Below are 19,549 nucleotides of genomic sequence, written 5' to 3'. Positions count from 1 at the left end.
ATATTTCAAAAATTCGTACATCCGCAAATCCATCATATAAATTTACAAGCATCAAATTTATTTAAAACATATTCTGTGAATCCTAATAAGTTTAATACTTCAATCAAAATTATTAAATTAAAATAAATTCAATTTGTTTTTCATATAAAATTGTCTCTTCAATTAATTTTATAATATTCTTTAAAAGGAAATAAATTCTTGTTTTAAGTACACATTAATAAGTTTTTTCAATTTATATTAAGTATTATGTATTAAAATTATTATAAAAAAATATTCTTTGTAAAAGATAATCCTTAAAAGAAAGAAAGTAAATTAATCACTTTTCTTAGCAATACAATGATATTTTTCTTTGTGTGCAAACTCTTGTTAAATATACAATTCTTCAATTTATATCAATTATTACTTATATTTATGCTTCAAAAAACTGAAAACTTGCCATTATAAATTGGACAATTCGTATAAAAAATTGAAAAGAGAATCAATGTTAATTCATTTACTTAAAAAAATAATTAATGTTGTGTATATCTTTATCACATGTGTTTCATAAGGTGTTACGATTTCACGCTTCTCCTACGAGCTAGTACGTCGTCTGCAGGCCGACAGCGCGTCGTCGTGTATTACAGTATCAGATTGCAAATCAATATCTCATTTCGTAGGTATGAGCCGAGATGTTGCGTTCGTAATGCAGTTTCGTGACCGAGAGTGTCGACGTGTTCGAGTGGCTGAAAGCAGAGGACACACACGCGAAATGACATACGTGTGAGATCGTACATATACCCGACATTTTTATGCGCGCACATACATACGTGCCTATATAGATCGACGGATTTGATAGGAGAGGGGAAAATTGGAAGGGGTTTTGATCTTGCGCTGGGTCAGAGGAAACTGGAACGAACATAGTTAAGTCAAATTACTCTTAGGGTTCTATAACTTTGTGACAGCGATTGTTTTCTGCGAAAGATTTATCGATTGTCTAAAAAGAGCATAAGACCTTCTTATTACTATTTGAATTTATTATTATCTTACTAAGGTTATGTTTAACCTTTAAGTAGGTACACTCATAGGTATATTCGTAGTAGATAAATTCATAATGTCAAATTATACTCAATTTGAATTATTTTTAATCACTTCTATAGGTCGCCATTGACACACAAAGTTAAAAATAACAAAATGTTATTTAACTCAAAGGATTAGATTACCATTGCACCTTTGATATATAACAGAGTAATCGCGCTCAGAATAATTCAAAAGATTTCATTCATATATTATAGTTTTATATTTAATAGTAAATATAAAATTATATTTACATTGTTTATACAATTATGAGATACAGGAATGCTAAAATAATAAACTTTAATATTTCTGGACAATACTTTTTATTTTTCTCTTTTATAATAAGATTTTTAAGATATTTATGCGTGGGATGCTGTGACCACCTACTTTATACTTAAAGGTAAACATAGTAGCGAAATAAAACCTGTGATTCTTAAATATCATCAAATAAATATCAAATTAATAAATTAATTTGCATTTTGTTGCCATATATTTTAACGGAAAAGAAAAATGTGGATTTAATTTCTGCATTAAATCACACTCGCTGCTATTTAATTGTTTAACAAACGGCTTTCTTTCCCCTGCTACTCTTCGCCCACGTCGTGCAGAATTCCATTTCGTTTCGAAATCTGCATAATTCGCCGCAATAATTAAGCCACTCGTGTAGAAGGCAACCACGTGCTTTTCGTATCTCTTCTGGGTCGAATAATTCAGGGTCGAAGATCGGCATTTTGGCGAAAGCGTTAACCCCAACACTCGCCGCTGCTTTCGTCCTCTCACTTCCCATCCCTTCAGTCACGACTGTGCCACGAAATCTCGTAACATCGACGTCGAGATTTGCATAATTCGTTGCGATAATTAAGCAATCTGCATATTACGGTCCGCGCGCGCGCGCCTCTTTCGTGGGCAAATAGTCGCGGTCCTGAAGTCGACCTCTGCTCCATCTTCTACCTGTGTACTCGGCTATTAGATTAGAGGATTGTAACGAGTAATATTCACGTAACCATTCCGCACTACCACCCATGTGATTTCACTCCAACGCACGTACACGCGTTTAATGCACGACGTGGGCGAATCGCGAATTCCCCATCAAATATCAAAAGCAGCGTGAGCTTCCCTTTGCGCAAGAACATGTAATATGATGAATCCTGTTACTCTTTTGTAGTAGCTTTGATAAAAAGTAATAAGGCGATATGGTTTCATAAAATTTCGTGTCAGATTCTTAGGAGTAATCTACTTATAGAAAAATCAGCAACACATATATAGTTGGATGTAGATTTTTTATAAAAGTACTTTGCTTATGTTTCACTGCTTGTTCCTTCCAATTTTTTCAAATCCTTTTAATACTGAATTCGTAGAAATTTATGCTAACTCTTCGATATTTCAATTCTTTTCTTTTAACAGCAGTCTTTTATGATGGACGATAATGATTAAATTAAAAAATTTTCGAATCGCGGACAATGTAAAGACGACAGTTCAATATAAATCTTCGTTCCGATTTTAATTGTACATAGTTTAATAATTGTCTGAGACACAAACTCCCTTAGACGCGTCAATGCATGTCAGCATGAGCGGCGCGGCGGTCGATAGGCAATAACGCCGACAAGGACGATCAGGGGTCCGGCAAGCGGCTTTACAAAGTTTCGCCAATCAGCAGGTGGAATCCCGGACGGAACTCACTGACAATTCAATTACAACTGGGAATTCCTGGTCCGACCCTAAGCCGAGAAAGTTCGGCGGTTTGACGGAGACCGAGGGCCGCTCTTCTCCCCAGAGGGCTGCGGAGAGAAGGAGGCGAGCCGCGCTTCTCCAAGTGTTATGCAGATTTCTGTTTGGCCAGTCATTACTGGGGTGTTTGCAGGCACGACAGCCATTGCTACGGCTACCCGGTCCGATCTCCAACCACCAGCTACCAGTTATCCCCTCCAACAACCCCCTCATACCACTACCGTTAACGGAAGACGGCCATCTACTGTCCGGCCATGGCGCGCATCCCTATCCTCGATATTCATATCAACCCCCCTTCATCCAGCGCTTCTATGAATATTTACCCTCCTTTCTGTTAATATCGCGTACGTGACATTTTCCGAGCGTAAATACGCGCCGACGTCCGTGAACACGATGACTGGCGGTCATCGGCTGAAGCTGAAGAGGCGGATCGAAAGATAAAAAAATAAACGCGCGCTCGAAGAGTAAAGGGATCGACTAATGCTCGTTGTTGTAATATTATACGACAGATACTTACCGGCATAGTTTGGCTACCGTGTAGAGAGTTTATTGCTGCCAGTGCTTCTTGGTGCGAGGAAAGTTTCACGAAGGCACAGCCTGAAACAAAAAGAGGAGTGATTTTTATTAAATAAGTAATGAAAAATGTCATGTATATAGATTTTACAATTTATATTACTAATATTTTAAATATTGTGAAAATGTGGTTCTTTCTTTACCACAATAGGAAAGTATTATACCATATGTCACAAAATAGTCTGTATTATTTGAATATCCACGAGATAAATTTTACAAGGTTAATAAATATTTACTGTACACTGAGAAAAAATGTACTAAATTTTAATAAATATTTATTTGAATAGTACCAGCTAAACATTTACTTACAGTAAATAAATACTCAATAAAAAAAAAACAATTGTTAAATCAAATTAATGATTTTTGTACCAAATAAATATATTTTTATATTTAGTAAACATTTAGTTGGTACTATTCAAACAATTGATTTGTTAAAATCGAGTATATTTTTTTTCAGATTATTATTGTACAAAAACGCTTGTCTAAAACCATACGATTTTTCGCCAAGATAGAAGCGAAACAAAGGTTCAGTAGAATTCGTAACGTTCGCTATTCATTTGCCGGAAGGAACGTCGCGAGCAGCGGCAACTCTTCCTTTCTTCGTCACAAAAATTCCATGGCGTACTCAAAACCCGGAAGAAGAGGAAAATAGTTTTATCCGTTTTATCTTCACGAGTGATCCGCGGCGAAAGGGGGTTCCGTTTCCGCCATTGTCGAGTAGCGAGGCTGTCCGCGACGAGATGATGGAACGATTAATCGCTCTCCTACCACCTGCCACGTGCGCTCATCGCCGGTAGTTAGATGGAGACGCGGTGAAGACAAAGAGCTCGGGGGCTCTTTGAAAAATTGACGCGCCAGCGGAGCGCAACTTGCACTTTAATAAAAGATGTTTACCGCGCGCGGACAACGCGCTTCGTAATCCGAGACGACGGTGATCGCGGTTTCGTGCAATAACTATTTGTATCGTAGCGTAGGAAAACGATGCGCTGCAATTGTTGTCATCCTTTGCGCGGGGCGTCGTATAAACGAGATAATAATCCACTGGATCGTTCGATCTGTCGAAACGGACTTGTTCGAAAAATAAACCTCTCGATGTTACCGCGGGGGCAAGAAACTTGGAGGAGTTTCCTGTGCATTGAGGTCGCGTCATATGGCGATACCCAAACGATATTTTATGCCGATAGCAGGCGATATCGTATCGGTTTATTTTCTTCTCTTCTTTTTCGGGGAACGTTGAGTTTTATAGCTAGTAAATTTGATTCGATCGACGCCTCGAGTTTTTCGCCTCATGAAAAACTAATCGATGAGAGTAATAATTAAATTTAACGTAACAACGTTAAAATCAGAGCAGAAATCGAAACACATTGCGAGTTCAACTACACGCGAGAATTGCGTAACGTGGTAACGCTTTTTTAAAAAATGAGATTAATCTTTTCGAGGATCGAATATCGTCCAATATACTCGCCAATTTCTGTCGAACGGGTGCCTCTTGAAAAATAAACGAAACTCGATTGCGATATGCTTCTAGGGGATGGGACGGATCAGGGATTGAAGGGAATTAGGGCGAAAAGAGGACGCTCATCCTCGTACTTGCTGAAGTACGACAAGATAACGTATCCACCCGTTCCTTTTCTAAGCCCTGGACCTTTCTCCGATCTCAGCAGCCCTCGTCTTCGACATCCAGTTTCGAACTCCCATCCCTTGCTTCCTTGAATGATATGACACAAGAAAGTCGGAATAGGCAGACAATTTTAGACCTTCGATCGATATATCACGTTTCAAAACTTTATGATGAATTATACGAGAATATCATGAATATCACGCTTGGTATAAAAAAAAATTACGTAGAACACACTTATATTATTCGTTTTATGTAAATCAATTTTCGTGAAAGAACACTGTACATTCCGCACGAGGTGTGTTAGATGAAGCGGAGTAAAGAAAAGATAATCACGTACAACTGTTCTAAAACGCTAAGTAATTGGAGCACGAAAAAAAATGACAAAGCGGTTCTTCCCGCTTTGTTCCCGGCAGCTCATTAAGTGGCGTTGCTTGACGGCATTATACTCCTTGCCTCTCTGGCCCTTCCTGTCTGGAACACCTGGCGTCCATTGTAGCGATGATAATGTCGCCATGTCAACCTCATGCCGCTACATTAATCAGGCCTTTGAATCTCGAAAACCTCGAATATTTAACCAGGATCGAGAGATCCACTGTTAATGTGCGCACGCGAACATACATTCACAATTCGCATAATATGTAGATTAATACGTAATAAATTAATTTGATCAATATAAATTCGGTAATTCTATTTTCTTTTTATCACGTTAATTTGCAGAATTCGAGCAGACAATTATTCGCGATTATCGTGCGCTTCGCGAGGGAATTCGAGATGGAAAAATGGTCGAAATTTCTGAAGGACCGATATCGGGCAAACGTACAGACGAGTCCCTTGTCGAATCCTATAGATTCTGAAGTCGTATACGGCGAACGTAAGAATTTGCCGGAGCTTCCAGAGCGTTCCTCCCTCATCTTTTCCTTCTTTACGGATCTCACGAAAACGATGCGCACTTGAGATTTTTGTTCGGCGTTTTTCGCATCGACGGGATGCAAGCTCGCGCGAAAATAAAAGACTCGAATTTCACGAAATTTCGCATATATCCATATCTGAAATCGCGTATGTATGTTTTTTCTACTATTTTTGCATGCATCAAAAATATATATCATGTTTCATAATAAAAAATAATAAATAATATATAATATATAATAATATAAGATATATAAGATAAATCAACCGGAAAACGTCTTATTATTAATAAGATGAAGGCGAATTTATATTCCTTTCAAAATATTCCCTTACTTCAAAATACAACTAAAAATACTAAGTTTTATAGAAAAGAAAAAAAATTATTTTTTAACTTAACAAAAAATTATTAGCTAATCAAATGATATCAACAAAAAAATATATTCTTAAAAACATCAAACGTTATTTTTGTCATTTCCGTTTCACAACCCTTAAAAAATTATCCTTTTTGAATTGTGTAACGACTTTAATATTCTACAAAAATTATAACAAATCCAAAATAATTCATCAAAAATAATATACTCGAAATATCACCAACACAGTTTATATTTACCTTGCTCAGCTAAAATGACTAAATTTACAATAAAACAAACTTTTTTCTTCAAACTTTGATTACCAAACCTGTTTTAATTCTAAATGTTCCCTGTAAAAAGACTCTCCTTTTTATTTACAAAAACAACACAGTTCAAAATGTGTTATTTTTGTAGAAGGTATTATGATCTCTTTGAAAATCTTAAGAACGACACTATTTAACTATGAAGTTAAGTTAGTTTACGTTTGATGATTGATAGAGTAATATTTACCTAACTCATTCATAATAATATAGTTCGAAAATTACATTTTTTCAATTGTATCACTTTTGAAGTAAGACAACGATACTTATTCTAAAGAAATTATCGATTATTTGGATTATAAAAAGATGTATAGGAAATATTATATTTAGAATCTTATTTTTCTTATATTATATTTACTATTCTAACGATTTTTTTTCGTCTGCTCGAATTAAGACTATATTTAATGCTCTCTTTTGCCTTTATAATATAAATAACGTCCAGCAACAGATAATAAATGTAATCAAGCGCTGATCGAATCGACGGCTCTTCATGGTGGCGAGCTGAGTTTCGTGGACTTCTCCCGCATCGGTCCTGAATCCTTCTTCCTTCAATTCAACCACCTCTCGTACACCACCCATCATCACGATGAGGACTTGGAACCGATCGATAGTACCCACGAGACTTTCCACTCATATATTTGATTGCTCGGCAAACATGCCTAAGTTTATCCCGCAGCCATCGTCATCACCGAGTAACTACTATGACGCGGGCAATGCCACGACTACTCGCGAGCTCTCATACACGTATCCATCGAGCTGCTCAGATGTCGTCGCGAGTTAGTTCACTCAGGGCGTTACGCTTATAAAGTAATTCGATCCTATTAAGACCGCGATGTAATTGAACGCTACGAAGTTACCAAAGTATTCTGTCTTCTATGATGGAACGGTATAAGAGCGATCGACACGCGAGCTAGAAACCCCTTTGCTGACAAAACATTCTACTTTCTTGACGGTTTTTCGAAGTATAAACGTTCGTTCTAAATTCAAGCAGCTCGACGAGAATAAAATATTTATTACGCACGTCGACAATGTCGAGCGAGCAGCAAAGAGACAACTTCTATTCACTTCCCTCTTTGTAATCGCTTATTCAATTATTCTTTAACACTGTAACTGTGTCGCGCCATTAGCTTCGCTTTTACTACTATAAACGGTTCGTGGCCTTATAGTACGGGTGTGTTAACTCGTTTGACGAGCTGCCGCTCGATAGCGAGTCAAGGCGAGGTGTATAGCGCGTTTAGCGATCGATCTTCTTATACTCGTTTCCGCGAGTAAAACTTGGCGGAAGTTGTACGCTTCATTAATCAACAGTTGATAATTAAATCAAGCCGCGAACTAAGTTCGAAAAAATGCCGCGCTCTCTCGTTTGAGTTCGCCTCGGTGTTAGAGGGCCTCATTAGAGAATAATTATTTCGCTACGTTACGCGAAGGCGCTATACCGCTGATCGATAGATCTTTTATCCAGACGCGTAGTTGACGTTCCGAAAGAAGCGTCAGTTCGAAAATAGAATCGTCGTGATCGATGGGCGACGAACATCTGTTACCGTTGCTGATGAAAAAGGGTGATTTGAATATAGACCCGTCGATATACGCGCCTCGTGTGTCAACCTTTGCGACGTGGTTATAAAAGTCACTAGGGAACATCTATTTTTTTTTCGTAACTGCTAAGGATGAACGCATAGGGAATTGTCGCGCTTTTTGTTACAAAATGTATTACACAACGTGTGGTGACAGTTAAGTACTTTATAAATATTTTAGATATTTCAACATAAATATACAAGCCGACGTGAAAGCTAATATAATCATTTGCCAATTAACATTGATATGATATTCCGTATAACACCGGAAGTTATACGATTAATACGCAGAAACAAATCAAGCGCGAATACAGAATCGTTAATAATTGGTACAACAATTATTTATAATAATCATGTCAAGCATGCATCGATACACAATCGAGTTTGCATATAATAATATCTGTCAGTAATGTAAATTTTCAATTCACTCCCAAGTCGGTCTTTCCTAAAATTTCAGAATACAATGCTTTCGAAAGCGACGTACTCTCTCATTTTATGATTAAAAAGCAGAATATTTTTATCGCGCGAAAAATACATAAAGAAATATTCGAAAAAGAAATATCCGGCCAAACCGGATAGATTCGTGTCACGGGTATAAAAGAATATACGTATAGTCCTGCTGACACGCAGCGAATGGGTGGAGTTCCGACTATTCTGCTAATGGCGCGGAGTACTGAAAGAAGAGACTTGCTAAAAGTAAAAAAATTATTAACGACTTTGCGAAATGTCTATTAGGGTGCGACCATGCGGAATAGGTCAGGTGGGATTTTATATCGAGCCCGTAGTGTGAAGCTCTCACGTACGTTATTTCGTGACATATTCGATTCATTCTGTTTGCCCTTAGATCTTTTTAGACGAGAGCCAACTAACCGTTCGAATTTTAAATACGCTTTTATATCGATATAAAAATCATACAGTAATTATAAATATTAAATTTAATTATAGAAATCGTATAATAATTATGTATTAAATTAAATTAAATGTATAAGCATTATCAATAGTATTTTATTCATTTGAATTTAGAATTGGAAACAAATTATATTTGTTTTATTACTTCCGTAGTTCTGGAATAAATTGTTACATTATCGTGATTACGTAGGAATGAAAATGTAGGGATGTGTTTCGTAGAGCGAACAGTCTGGCAATATTGGCTGTATTGATTAATATGAATCATACGAATTGCCATTGACAGTAGGAATGGACGAGTTCATTTCATTAACGAAGCCACTAAATTCCGCGGGAATGGAGCACGAATTCTACGGGGATAATTGCTACGGCTGCAGATTTCACAAAGTGTTTGGTCGGCGGTGTCTATTGGATCCTAGGTACGAGAAGTGAACGAAGTACGGGAGTCGGAACGAAAAGGGGGCGAGCATTAAAAACGCTGACAAAGTTACTAAACTCTCGTGTGTGTCGACCCTTTTTATATTCGCGAGATGGGATGTCGAGGTTGCGAGGACGAAACGAACCAGAAGAATAAGAGGACCGTCATAAGCACAGGGAAAGCAGCAAACTTTTAGACAAGCACAAAAATTCGACAGATATAAAATAAAAATATTTTTTAGGGAATTTCAAGTGGCAAAAAATTGCAAGATATGATTGAAGAGAATTTTAAATGAATCTCTCCTCGCGCCATGAAATTGGAATTTAATCAATGGAGTTTGCGAAATAGTTTTTATAAGATATATTTTTTAAATCATTGTTCACAGTTTAAAAAGTACGAATATTTATTAACTATAAAAATTTTAGTTGATATATATATATATTTCTCGAAGAAAAAAAGATTGTATTCCAAATGTCTACGAATAGAAATATAATCCCTATGTCGTATTTTTAAACTGCGAAAAAATACAAATTAATATAATATTATAATTTCACGGGATTTCATTGGACGCCATCGCGGTAGGTGACATTTTTTTCGACGTCATTTCTAACTCAATTTTTCAATGTTCGTTCGCACGACACCCTCTCGTCCGAGGTTTTGTAAATACTACACAAGCTTCGTATCACATTGTAGGATATATCCGGGACGAACGCATCCGAGGAGAAAAAATAAGACTCGGCATGTGTGTGGGGGTAGCGAAACGTGGGGAGAAATGTGTATTACGAGCTGGGACAGCAAGTGTAATGTGAGGACACGTAATGCCATTATAATGCGGACACGGCCACGTTCCCGGAGGGATGCACGGAGAGCGTGCAGAGAAAGAAGGCGGAAGACAAAGAGACACGGGCACGTACACGAACCGTTACCGGGCGTGACACACCCGGAAAGCGCCAGTGCCACGGTGTTATTACGGGGAGATAAATTTTCGACCGGAAGGTCTCTCGTCCTACATTCGAGAAATGTCGCGACTCAGTCAGCCGAGCCGCGCATAAAATTAGCCGTCTCTCTTTTAACAGGAATCCGGAAAAATATGAGCATCCCTAACTACTAAATTTAAAGCACGCAGGATTCGGGTTATTTCCTTAATTATTTTCACGACTTCTTTCATTCATCGCGAAGATCGTAACGAAATCTATCCTAGCTAAAAAATTTGTTGTAATATTTGCTAATTTATCAAAATTTAATTTTATAATAAATTTACATTATTTTTATTTTTATTTATTAACCTATTTTAGACCTGCAATTTGCGTTACATTTCTCTCAGGAGAGAATTGTATATATAATCTTATGCTGTATGTCTTGATATTTGTATGCATTTTTAATGTTGTATATTTTATGCACACGTATATTCTAATTTTTCAAGCCATGCATTTTAATTGTTGTTTTTCCTACTCAAGTAGCATATAAATTCGTGACTAGAATTCTATCTCCTGAACTCTGACAAATTATAGGTTCGTCTAAAGTATGTTTTGACTCCTAAAACTTAACTGGGATATGTTCCGAAGTTTTAAGAGACATAGTATGAGACATACATATTTGTACTACTACGTATTTAGAATTTAAAAGTGTGTCTCGTTTCACGGTCGGCATACTACTCGATAGTATATCTTGCGGCGCACAAATAATTCTTATCTATTGTCTCGTCATAATAATCTCAACAATATCGCTCGAGTCTCGCTCGTATTATTTACATTCGGGTAGTTCGTTATTTCCCGAACGATGCGCTTGCACCAATATCAACAAAAGCGTTTCTCATCCTGACTCCTTTCAACTCACTATCTCATTGTCAGTTACATCGAATCGAATAACAGGCGATTGTCTCAACGCGTCTATTAATCTGTACTTGAAAAATTGTTACGAGAAATATCGCAAAAAAATACGCGGATTATTTTGTATCTTAAAGTGCATGTTAAATTAATCGCATATGAAGTTCGAAGCATTTGTCGCTTATTTGGAATTGATTTCTTTATTTTACTTTTGTCGTTATAAAAATATCTCAAAAGCAATACTCGATTTTAGAAACAATGAGTACAGTTCACTTAAGGAGATACTGAAATCGTCTATTTTAGCAAACAAACACGATTATTTTTAAAATTTTATTTTTATAGATTTAAAAATCCTCTTCCATAAATAATGTTTAGATAATAACGTAGTTTAGACTAAAGATTTTCATATGAAAAATAAAAAAATTATAAAATTACAGTTTTGAATGTGTTGATGTTTCGTAAATCATATATGCTGTGTTGTAAAGTCGCATAAAACAGAGTTAGTGTTCTGCCATCACGTCGATATCTTCTGGACGTTACAAATATTTTGAAGCATTTGATTGATCAATCGAAACGGGAATTTTACTAATTAATCAATCAGAGAACGCTTCGAAGCATTTCTAGTATCAAGTAACAAATGCTCGAGCCTCTCCCTTTCGTTTATGTCGCTAATCTATTTTTCTTGGTAGTCGCAGTAAGACAGCAAACTGTTCCCCCTTTTCTCATTGTTCCTAAATTCTCAGAACCAGGATCTTATCGTGGAGACAGTGATGAATTTATAACCCCCGATATCGCGTTTTTTTCTAATTAATTCTCGGAATGAGTGGCGTTTGATCTTTCAACGTTCGTCGTTTGCACGAAATGAAACAATTCATTTCTTTATTTCATCCTTATAAGGATTAAGTTCTTAAAAGTAGGAGCCTCGGATCTCGCTTGCGTTTTGTCTATATCTCGCCACTAATTCCTTTTTTGAAAAACGCCAGCGAGTCTTTCGAGGCTCCCCAAATCTTTCGGTCAGTCTTTTTTCCTATCGTGGAGACAGAGATGCGACAGAAAAACGAATGTTTTAAGACCTCGTACATTTTACTATTAATTCCTCGAAGTGCGGCATATCGTATTTGATTTTGGAGAGCCAGCGAGCCGTTTATTCGAAAGTGAAAGATTTTTGGTTTCCTGGAAAGCGAGGCTCGTAAAAATCAGGAAGGAGCAAGACTTCTAGGAAGGAGCGAATGTAGAAAGAGGACAGTAACACGCAACGTAAATAAAACGCGAGGCTCGAACCTGGGTCCGTTTTTTCGATTTCTTGGAAAGAGAAGCTCGAATCTCGTGTTTTGTTGACGTCACGTTTTTCTCTTTTTACATCACGCGGATTCGAAGCGGCTAATGAGCTACCGTTCCATTCCTACATTTTGCCCCTTCCTATAAATTTTGCTCCTTCCTACGATTTTTCTCCTACCTCTAAATTATTGATAAGCAGCTCTGGAGTTCAGTTGGATCACGGTTGATCACGGTATCGCGACGGTGACTCGAGAATGCTATATTCATAAGGCAGACGCTTACAGCATGCTAACACCCGTAGAAAGTATATTGGCTTTTGTTTACAATTTGTGTGTGTTTTGTGTGAGTGTTGTCACCTATACTCTACATACTATTAGCATGCGGTAAACAATTATCGTTTTGCATCACGGAGTGTCGGAGACCCGGATATGAAGACGATTGCGCTCCGCGATCTCGCGGTTTTTATTCCGTCGGAAGTGAATATCGTGTACTAACCAATGTCGAGTGTTCCGAATCGAACAACAATTGCCTTGATCCATTTTATCCATTTTATTTTAAGGCGGTTTCAGACAACGTGGCCAATATACGTCACATTAGCAAATATACACACACGATATGTCTAACTATGTGAATACAGGTCAATATTTAGCGAATATGAAGTTGGCGTATATTGCCATATCGAAGCCGCCTTCATGCGGAATATTCGCGAAGTGCGTGAAGTGCGTCGCATTTGGCATATCGCGTGTCACTTCGTAGTATCCCTCGTTTGTCTGAAAATGCTCCATACGTGCTGTATTTCATCAATACAAAAAGTGCTTCGTATTTTGTCTATGTCGTAACTATTCATTTTTTCTTCGAAAAATGTACTCGTATCGCGACGACGTAATAACCCGGATTCAACGAGTCGTTCCCGTCGGCCGTCGGTAATTTACGCTTCACAATCTCGCGTCTTTTAAGTCCGTCGGAAGTAAATATCGTGTGCTAACCAATGCCAATGTCGGGAGTTCCGAATCGAACAACGGATGATTGCCTCGCATTCGTTTTCTATGGAATATTCGTGAAGTGCGTCGCATTCGGCGTATCGCGTGTCGCTTCATCGTATTTCATCGATATAAAAAAGCCTCATGTTTTGTCTATGTCGCAACTATTCATTTTTTCATGTAGTTGTAACGTGCAGCAAGTCGTTCCCGTCGGATAATTTAAGTACGCTTCGCGTCTTTTGAATCCGTCAAAAGTGAATATTGCGTGCCAATAAATATCGGAAATTTTGAATCGAATAACGGATGATTGCTTCGGTACATCCGTTATTATACACTGAGAAAAAATTGTACATTTGATTAAATTAATTTAGTTTGTTTTAATTTTTTTTCGATGAAAAATATTTTATATATTTGTAAGAATTATATTGACTTAAACATACATTGAAAAAAAATGGTTGAATTAATTGGAATTCTAGTTGAAAATGGACAAAACAGAGTTTGCAGATTAAATCTATATAATCGGAATTCTAGATAAACCGGAACTCTTAATATAATCAGAATCTTCTGATATGTCTATTTTCGACTAAAATTCCAATTCAACCATTTTTTTTCAGTGTTTGTATTTAATATAATATGTATTCAATATAATACTTTCAATTAGACAGCTGACTTTTTTTCAGTCAGACGTACTCCAATGAAAAAAATAAAGATAACTAAATTATTTTAGTAAAATAAATAATTAAATCGAATGAATCATTTTTTTCTTAAATATCATTTTGCTTAAGAAAAGTAATTACTCAATCTACTTTTTTTCCTTTAAGTAACAGTTATCTTTAACAAAGAGTATATTTTCTACATTGATATTCTTAAAATATATTTATTACAAATTTTAGAAAATCTAATTATATATTCAAAACAAGAATTTCTTTTTATTTTTTTTAAATGTACAATTTATTGAAGAAACGTTAAGCGAATTGAATGTTTTAATTTAATACTCTTAATTGAAATATTAAACTTACTAAGAACATATTTTCAGAATATATTTTGAATAAATTTTATGCTTATGATTTTGCGGAAATATGAACTTTTTAAATATTTGAAACAAATTATTATTTGCGTACAGTAGATATTTTTTTGTACATGTACTTATATTAATCCTCACAGGGGTTATTTGTGTCTAAATAACTTTTTAAATTATGAATATTTTTTGAAAACAAGTACGAGGGTGCCATTCTGCTCCTAACAAACTTGGGGTGGAGGAAAGTGCCCGTGAAAGTTCGTGGGCGTCAGTGGGCGTCATTTTCTCGCTGAGAACGGAATTCAAAATCGTTGACATAAATGACCTCCGTTTACACGCCTTCCGTCGGATTACCGCGATCACGTATTTTTCCGTCCATTGGAAGCCGCCAATAAGTATTTAAGTAGTACGAACGAGTGTCGGGAGTGTCAAATTGCGCAACAGGCGATCATCCCGCGTGTTTGTCAGTTTACGCGAAGCAGTTCGTCTTGTAAAGTTTGATGATGACGTCGCGATATTTCCTAAATTGTCCGATCGGTTATAATCGACGATGAATGCCACTCGAGTGAGTGATAGTGCGACCAGTGCGACTACAAAATGAGCGAAGCTGGAAGGATGCATACCAAGAAATACTACAGCAGAAGGAAGGAGAGATTCCTTAACCTAGAAGCACAAAGAGAGGAACGAGAAGATGGCGACGCGTTAACCGTAGTTACTTGTTGCATTCCGCTTATCAATTATCGCTCGACTTTTCTCATGACACAAATATTATAAATGTAAGCGGTAACATAGAATATTTTTTAAGTATATCGTTCTTACGAACGATGGCGATCGATTTCGAATGTTCTACATTCGTAATATTATCGCGCTTTGTATGAAGAAAAAAATTATCGATATCATTCTGAAGTTTAAATTTAAAAAATCGATGAAGAGTGGTATTAGATATGTTATTGATACGCATATAATATAATAATTCGATCTAAGATCTTTTAACTGATCAAAGAATTTGTTGATCGTATATTTGTTATCACAGTGTTCTAGATAACATATATTATTGAAATAAATCAAAGCCTGAATTTATCCTAATATATTAAAATAAATAATTATTAAAATAAATAATATGTTTATTCCAATTATTATATACAATAAAACTTAATTGCAATAACATCCAGCATGGATGTTGTTGACTCTCAAAGGCTTTTTATTCTTTATTGATTTAATTCATTAAATCAATAAAGAATATAATCTATAAAACATTATCGTTTAATATGTTAAAATAAATAATTTATCTCGTCCGCTCGCACTGCAACCTAAATTTTAATTTTTCCATACATATTGCCGTATATATTTATCATGTTTCAGACAACGTTTTTTCCAAAATATATAAAAAAATATAAGTTATTTGGAAGTCATTATAATGATAGGTACTAATTTATGTTCCTTTCGTGACGCTTTGACATTATTATTTTATGTCGATTTTAATTATTTTAATTGATAATAGAAATTTATTAATTCGATTAGATGTAGATATGTAGATATATTGCATATAATATATCTAGATCAAGCAAATGTGCTTTTAATACGATAGCTTTACAGGTCGTGGGCACTGCAGAACTATGTCGTAAAGTAACGTGGGAGATTTAATAATCCATTATTAGCTTCATCGCTCTCGTGCTGCGTCATGATCATCGTGGCATCAAGTACGGCCGTGCTTGTAACGTATAATCAGTTACAAGTATGTTTTGTAAAACAGGTCTCTTTGCGAATAACGTATAAACCTATTGACGCATTAGCTTTTATATCACAATGTCGATAATGTCGCTGTCATAGTTATTTCCATGCTGTCAGCAAATGCGACGGTTTGTTATCTACGAAGTAGAAATTCGAGGACAAGACAGTAGTCGCACGATTTTATCTTCTTATATATACATATTTTTCATTTTTTTTTTTATTCGATCTCATTCACTGCGCGAATTGTGACTTCGTTTGCACGTAGCGTTCTGCTGTACTTTTTTCCATAATGCGATGCAGCAATCCTATTATAGCTGTGTATCGACCGAATATTTTATTGTCTTTCAATTTGCAATCATTCTTATGTTAACACCGACCCAGATTTTTTTCAGATAAATCAAAAATATACGCAAAATACAGCGACACGTGTACAAGATTTTATACAGCTTTTAATAGAGGATGATTGCAATTCAATAATACTTCCAATTAAGTATGAAAAATTTCTATTTTTGGTCGAAGCAGATCTTAAATAATACATCGTGTCATGTCGACATACTTCAGAATGAGAGTTTTTTTTGTACATTGTGATTTCAGCTATAAATTTAAAAATATATTAATTCTTACGCAAAATATATACTGTGCAAATATTAATTACTACTGCAAATATTAATTGCTTGTTTCAAGTACCTCAAAGATTAATTATATGTATAATATCTCTCGTCAAGAAGAAATTGGTTAGATAAATATGTGATATCAAGCATAAATTTTAAAATATGTACATTATTATTACTTATTTAGTTTCAGTCTTCCTCATTAAGGTTTTTCACTTTCTGATTAACTTGATAGTTAGACTTAATTAGATGATAAGATGAAAGAGAGATTAGATAATAATGTGAAAATTGTTTTTCTAGCTATAAATTGTGAATACTTTTACAATAAAATTACTACTACAAAACCATCAATTTAGTGATTAATCATAGAAAATCACAATTTTTATTAAGTTAAGTAAGATTAAGTGTAAACCACAGGTTAACCAGAATATGATAAAGTGAGCTTGTAATTTAAATTATGAGCTGTTTAATTATATATTTTAATATCACTCAGTAATGCATATATATATTTTAAAATTTATGACATAACGAAAAAAATCTGAAAAAAAATTCGCATTATTGTCGATATGTGTCTCTCTGTCATTAAAAGTATTATTTAATTACATTTTCTATTAAAAGCTGTATGAAATCGTCAGAAATCAATTGGTAGTCGAATGCATCCCTTGCAATAACGCTCTGTCGCATAACACGATTATAGATACCTGGACATAATCCCAACGATCTCATATGTGTCTCACATTTTTATACGATCCGTAAACAGCGATCGTAGTCGTCGGAGGCTTTTTTCCAAGATTTTCACAGGAGGATCGAGCCTCCTGTGAAGAAGAGGGAGGGTTGGAAATTCATAACGCGGCACACGCGCACGGCACTAGAAATTTAATAATCCATCTCGTATCCTTCGCATCGTGGGACGTGACCGTCGGTGGATGGCGGATACGGCAACGACCACGTCGTAATCGTAACGAGGAATTTTACGGAGCGTTCTCGCGTGCGGTCTCTCTCTCTCTCTCTCTCATGCCTACCGCCGGCCGGTTTATACCGCTGTCTCCTTCCTTTTATACAACCCCTCTCACGCGCGCCCGAAGTATCGACGCACCCTACCGTATCCCCCTATTGTGGCCGATGTGCGATCTCTCTGCCGATCTCTCTGCCAACCCTCGCTTGTAATGCACTATGAAACTCGTAACGACGAGTCAGCCTATGTTTCTCACGTAATGGAAATACCGCTGCTTATCCGCGCGTTAAACGATTCAGCCACGGCTGGGTACATTACGTGCATCATTACGCTCATAGGCGGGTGAAGGGACATGCGGGGAAAACGCGTCCTACCTTTTATTTTCCATTCTTTTTTTTTCTTTTTTTCGTTTGTCCGCCCCCCCGACGTGTATTATCGACAGGTGAAGAGCGATAGATGAAGGACCTCGTAGGCCCGACGGAAACGATCGTTGTAGTGGCTTATAACCCCGTTGCCCCGGGATTATCGTCTTGCTCGACATCCAGGATTAACGATCACACCAGATGACGCGTGGAATAGTACGTTGCTGAATGCGGCGTGTGGTCGGTGCGCCGAATAAACGAACGGAATTCATCCGCCTTTCGCACAAGTCCTATAGTACTCATTTTATGATTGAAAATTATGATGCGTTGTGTACACTGAAAAAAAATTTCTGGTTGAAAACGGACGAATCAGAATTTTCTGATTTAAATTTATTAGAATTCTAGTTGAGATAACCGGAATTCTGCAGGTTGATATATTTCTAGTACTAGTAAAATCTACTAAAATTCTTATTTTTACCAGAATAATTATATCAATCAGAATTCTAGTTAACTCAACTAAGAATTAATCAGAAATTTCTGATTCGTCCGTTTTCCATCAGAATTACTATTTAATCCAACCAGATCATTTTTCTCAGTATAGGCGCGTGTGTATGTAGTCTGAAAATCTCCTGGCAACCAAAATTTTATTTTTTTGAATCATGAGGATTTAATATTTTAATTTATTACAATACAGAAATCACTTCATCTGTGTAATAAATGTTGCATTATAAAAGTCACCCTTAACACGTTAAAGTTAATAACAAATTCGGACTTTGAATTATTTGAATAGTATATGTCGTCTAGAACATTTCGATAATAAACTTACATGCGAGCAATAAATTTTTTGCACGTTGATGAAAAGATTTTATATGAAAAGAACGATTTTGCTGAAATACGTAAAAAGTTAAGTAGCTACAGATCTGTATGTGAAAATAATTGTGTTGGATCAAAATAACTATGTAAGAAATTAAAATATGATGAGCATTGCTGCAAAATATTTATATTCTAACAACCTACTTGAATATCTTACATAATTATTTTAATTGTCCAACAAAATTATTTTCAAATTTATATCCAGCTAAATTTTTAGATGTTTAATAAAAATTATTCTTTCCGTGATAAATCTAATTTCATTTTTTGTTCTTTCTGTGGATACTTGAATTCAACAAGAGAGATTACAAACATGAGATTCTATGTAATTATTTCCATTACATTGCATACCAAAAAAAAATTAATTAATACTTTTATTAAAGCTTAAATCGCCTTTATAAATTTTTTCTTCGTTAAATAAACACCGTTAATTTTCCGCATTGTCTACTAACGTTATATCGCAAATAAA

At 35.8% G+C, this 19,549-nt stretch overlaps 1 protein-coding gene across 10 annotated transcripts in view; it reads right to left on the bottom strand.

The window, feature by feature from the left end:
* The window catches only part of bru3 (CUGBP Elav-like family member bruno 3), a 91,626-nt gene that overhangs the window by 25,648 nt on the left and 46,429 nt on the right, over nt 1–19,549 (bottom strand). For all 10 annotated transcript variants that reach the window (XM_018449979.1, XM_018449981.1, XM_018449984.1 and 7 more), the window contains one exon: nt 3,299–3,378. In XM_018449979.1, coding sequence (XP_018305481.1) covers nt 3,299–3,378 — 80 coding nt within the window. The remainder of the gene's footprint in view (nt 1–3,298; nt 3,379–19,549) is intronic.

This window comes from Mycetomoellerius zeteki, unplaced genomic scaffold (genome assembly GCF_001594055.1).
Source record: "Mycetomoellerius zeteki isolate Tzet28-1 unplaced genomic scaffold, Tzet1.0 scaffold252, whole genome shotgun sequence".
NCBI lineage: Eukaryota > Metazoa > Arthropoda > Insecta > Hymenoptera > Formicidae > Mycetomoellerius > Mycetomoellerius zeteki.
The sequence above is the reverse complement of the archived record's forward strand: the minus strand, read 5'-3'. Positions and strand labels throughout refer to the sequence as shown.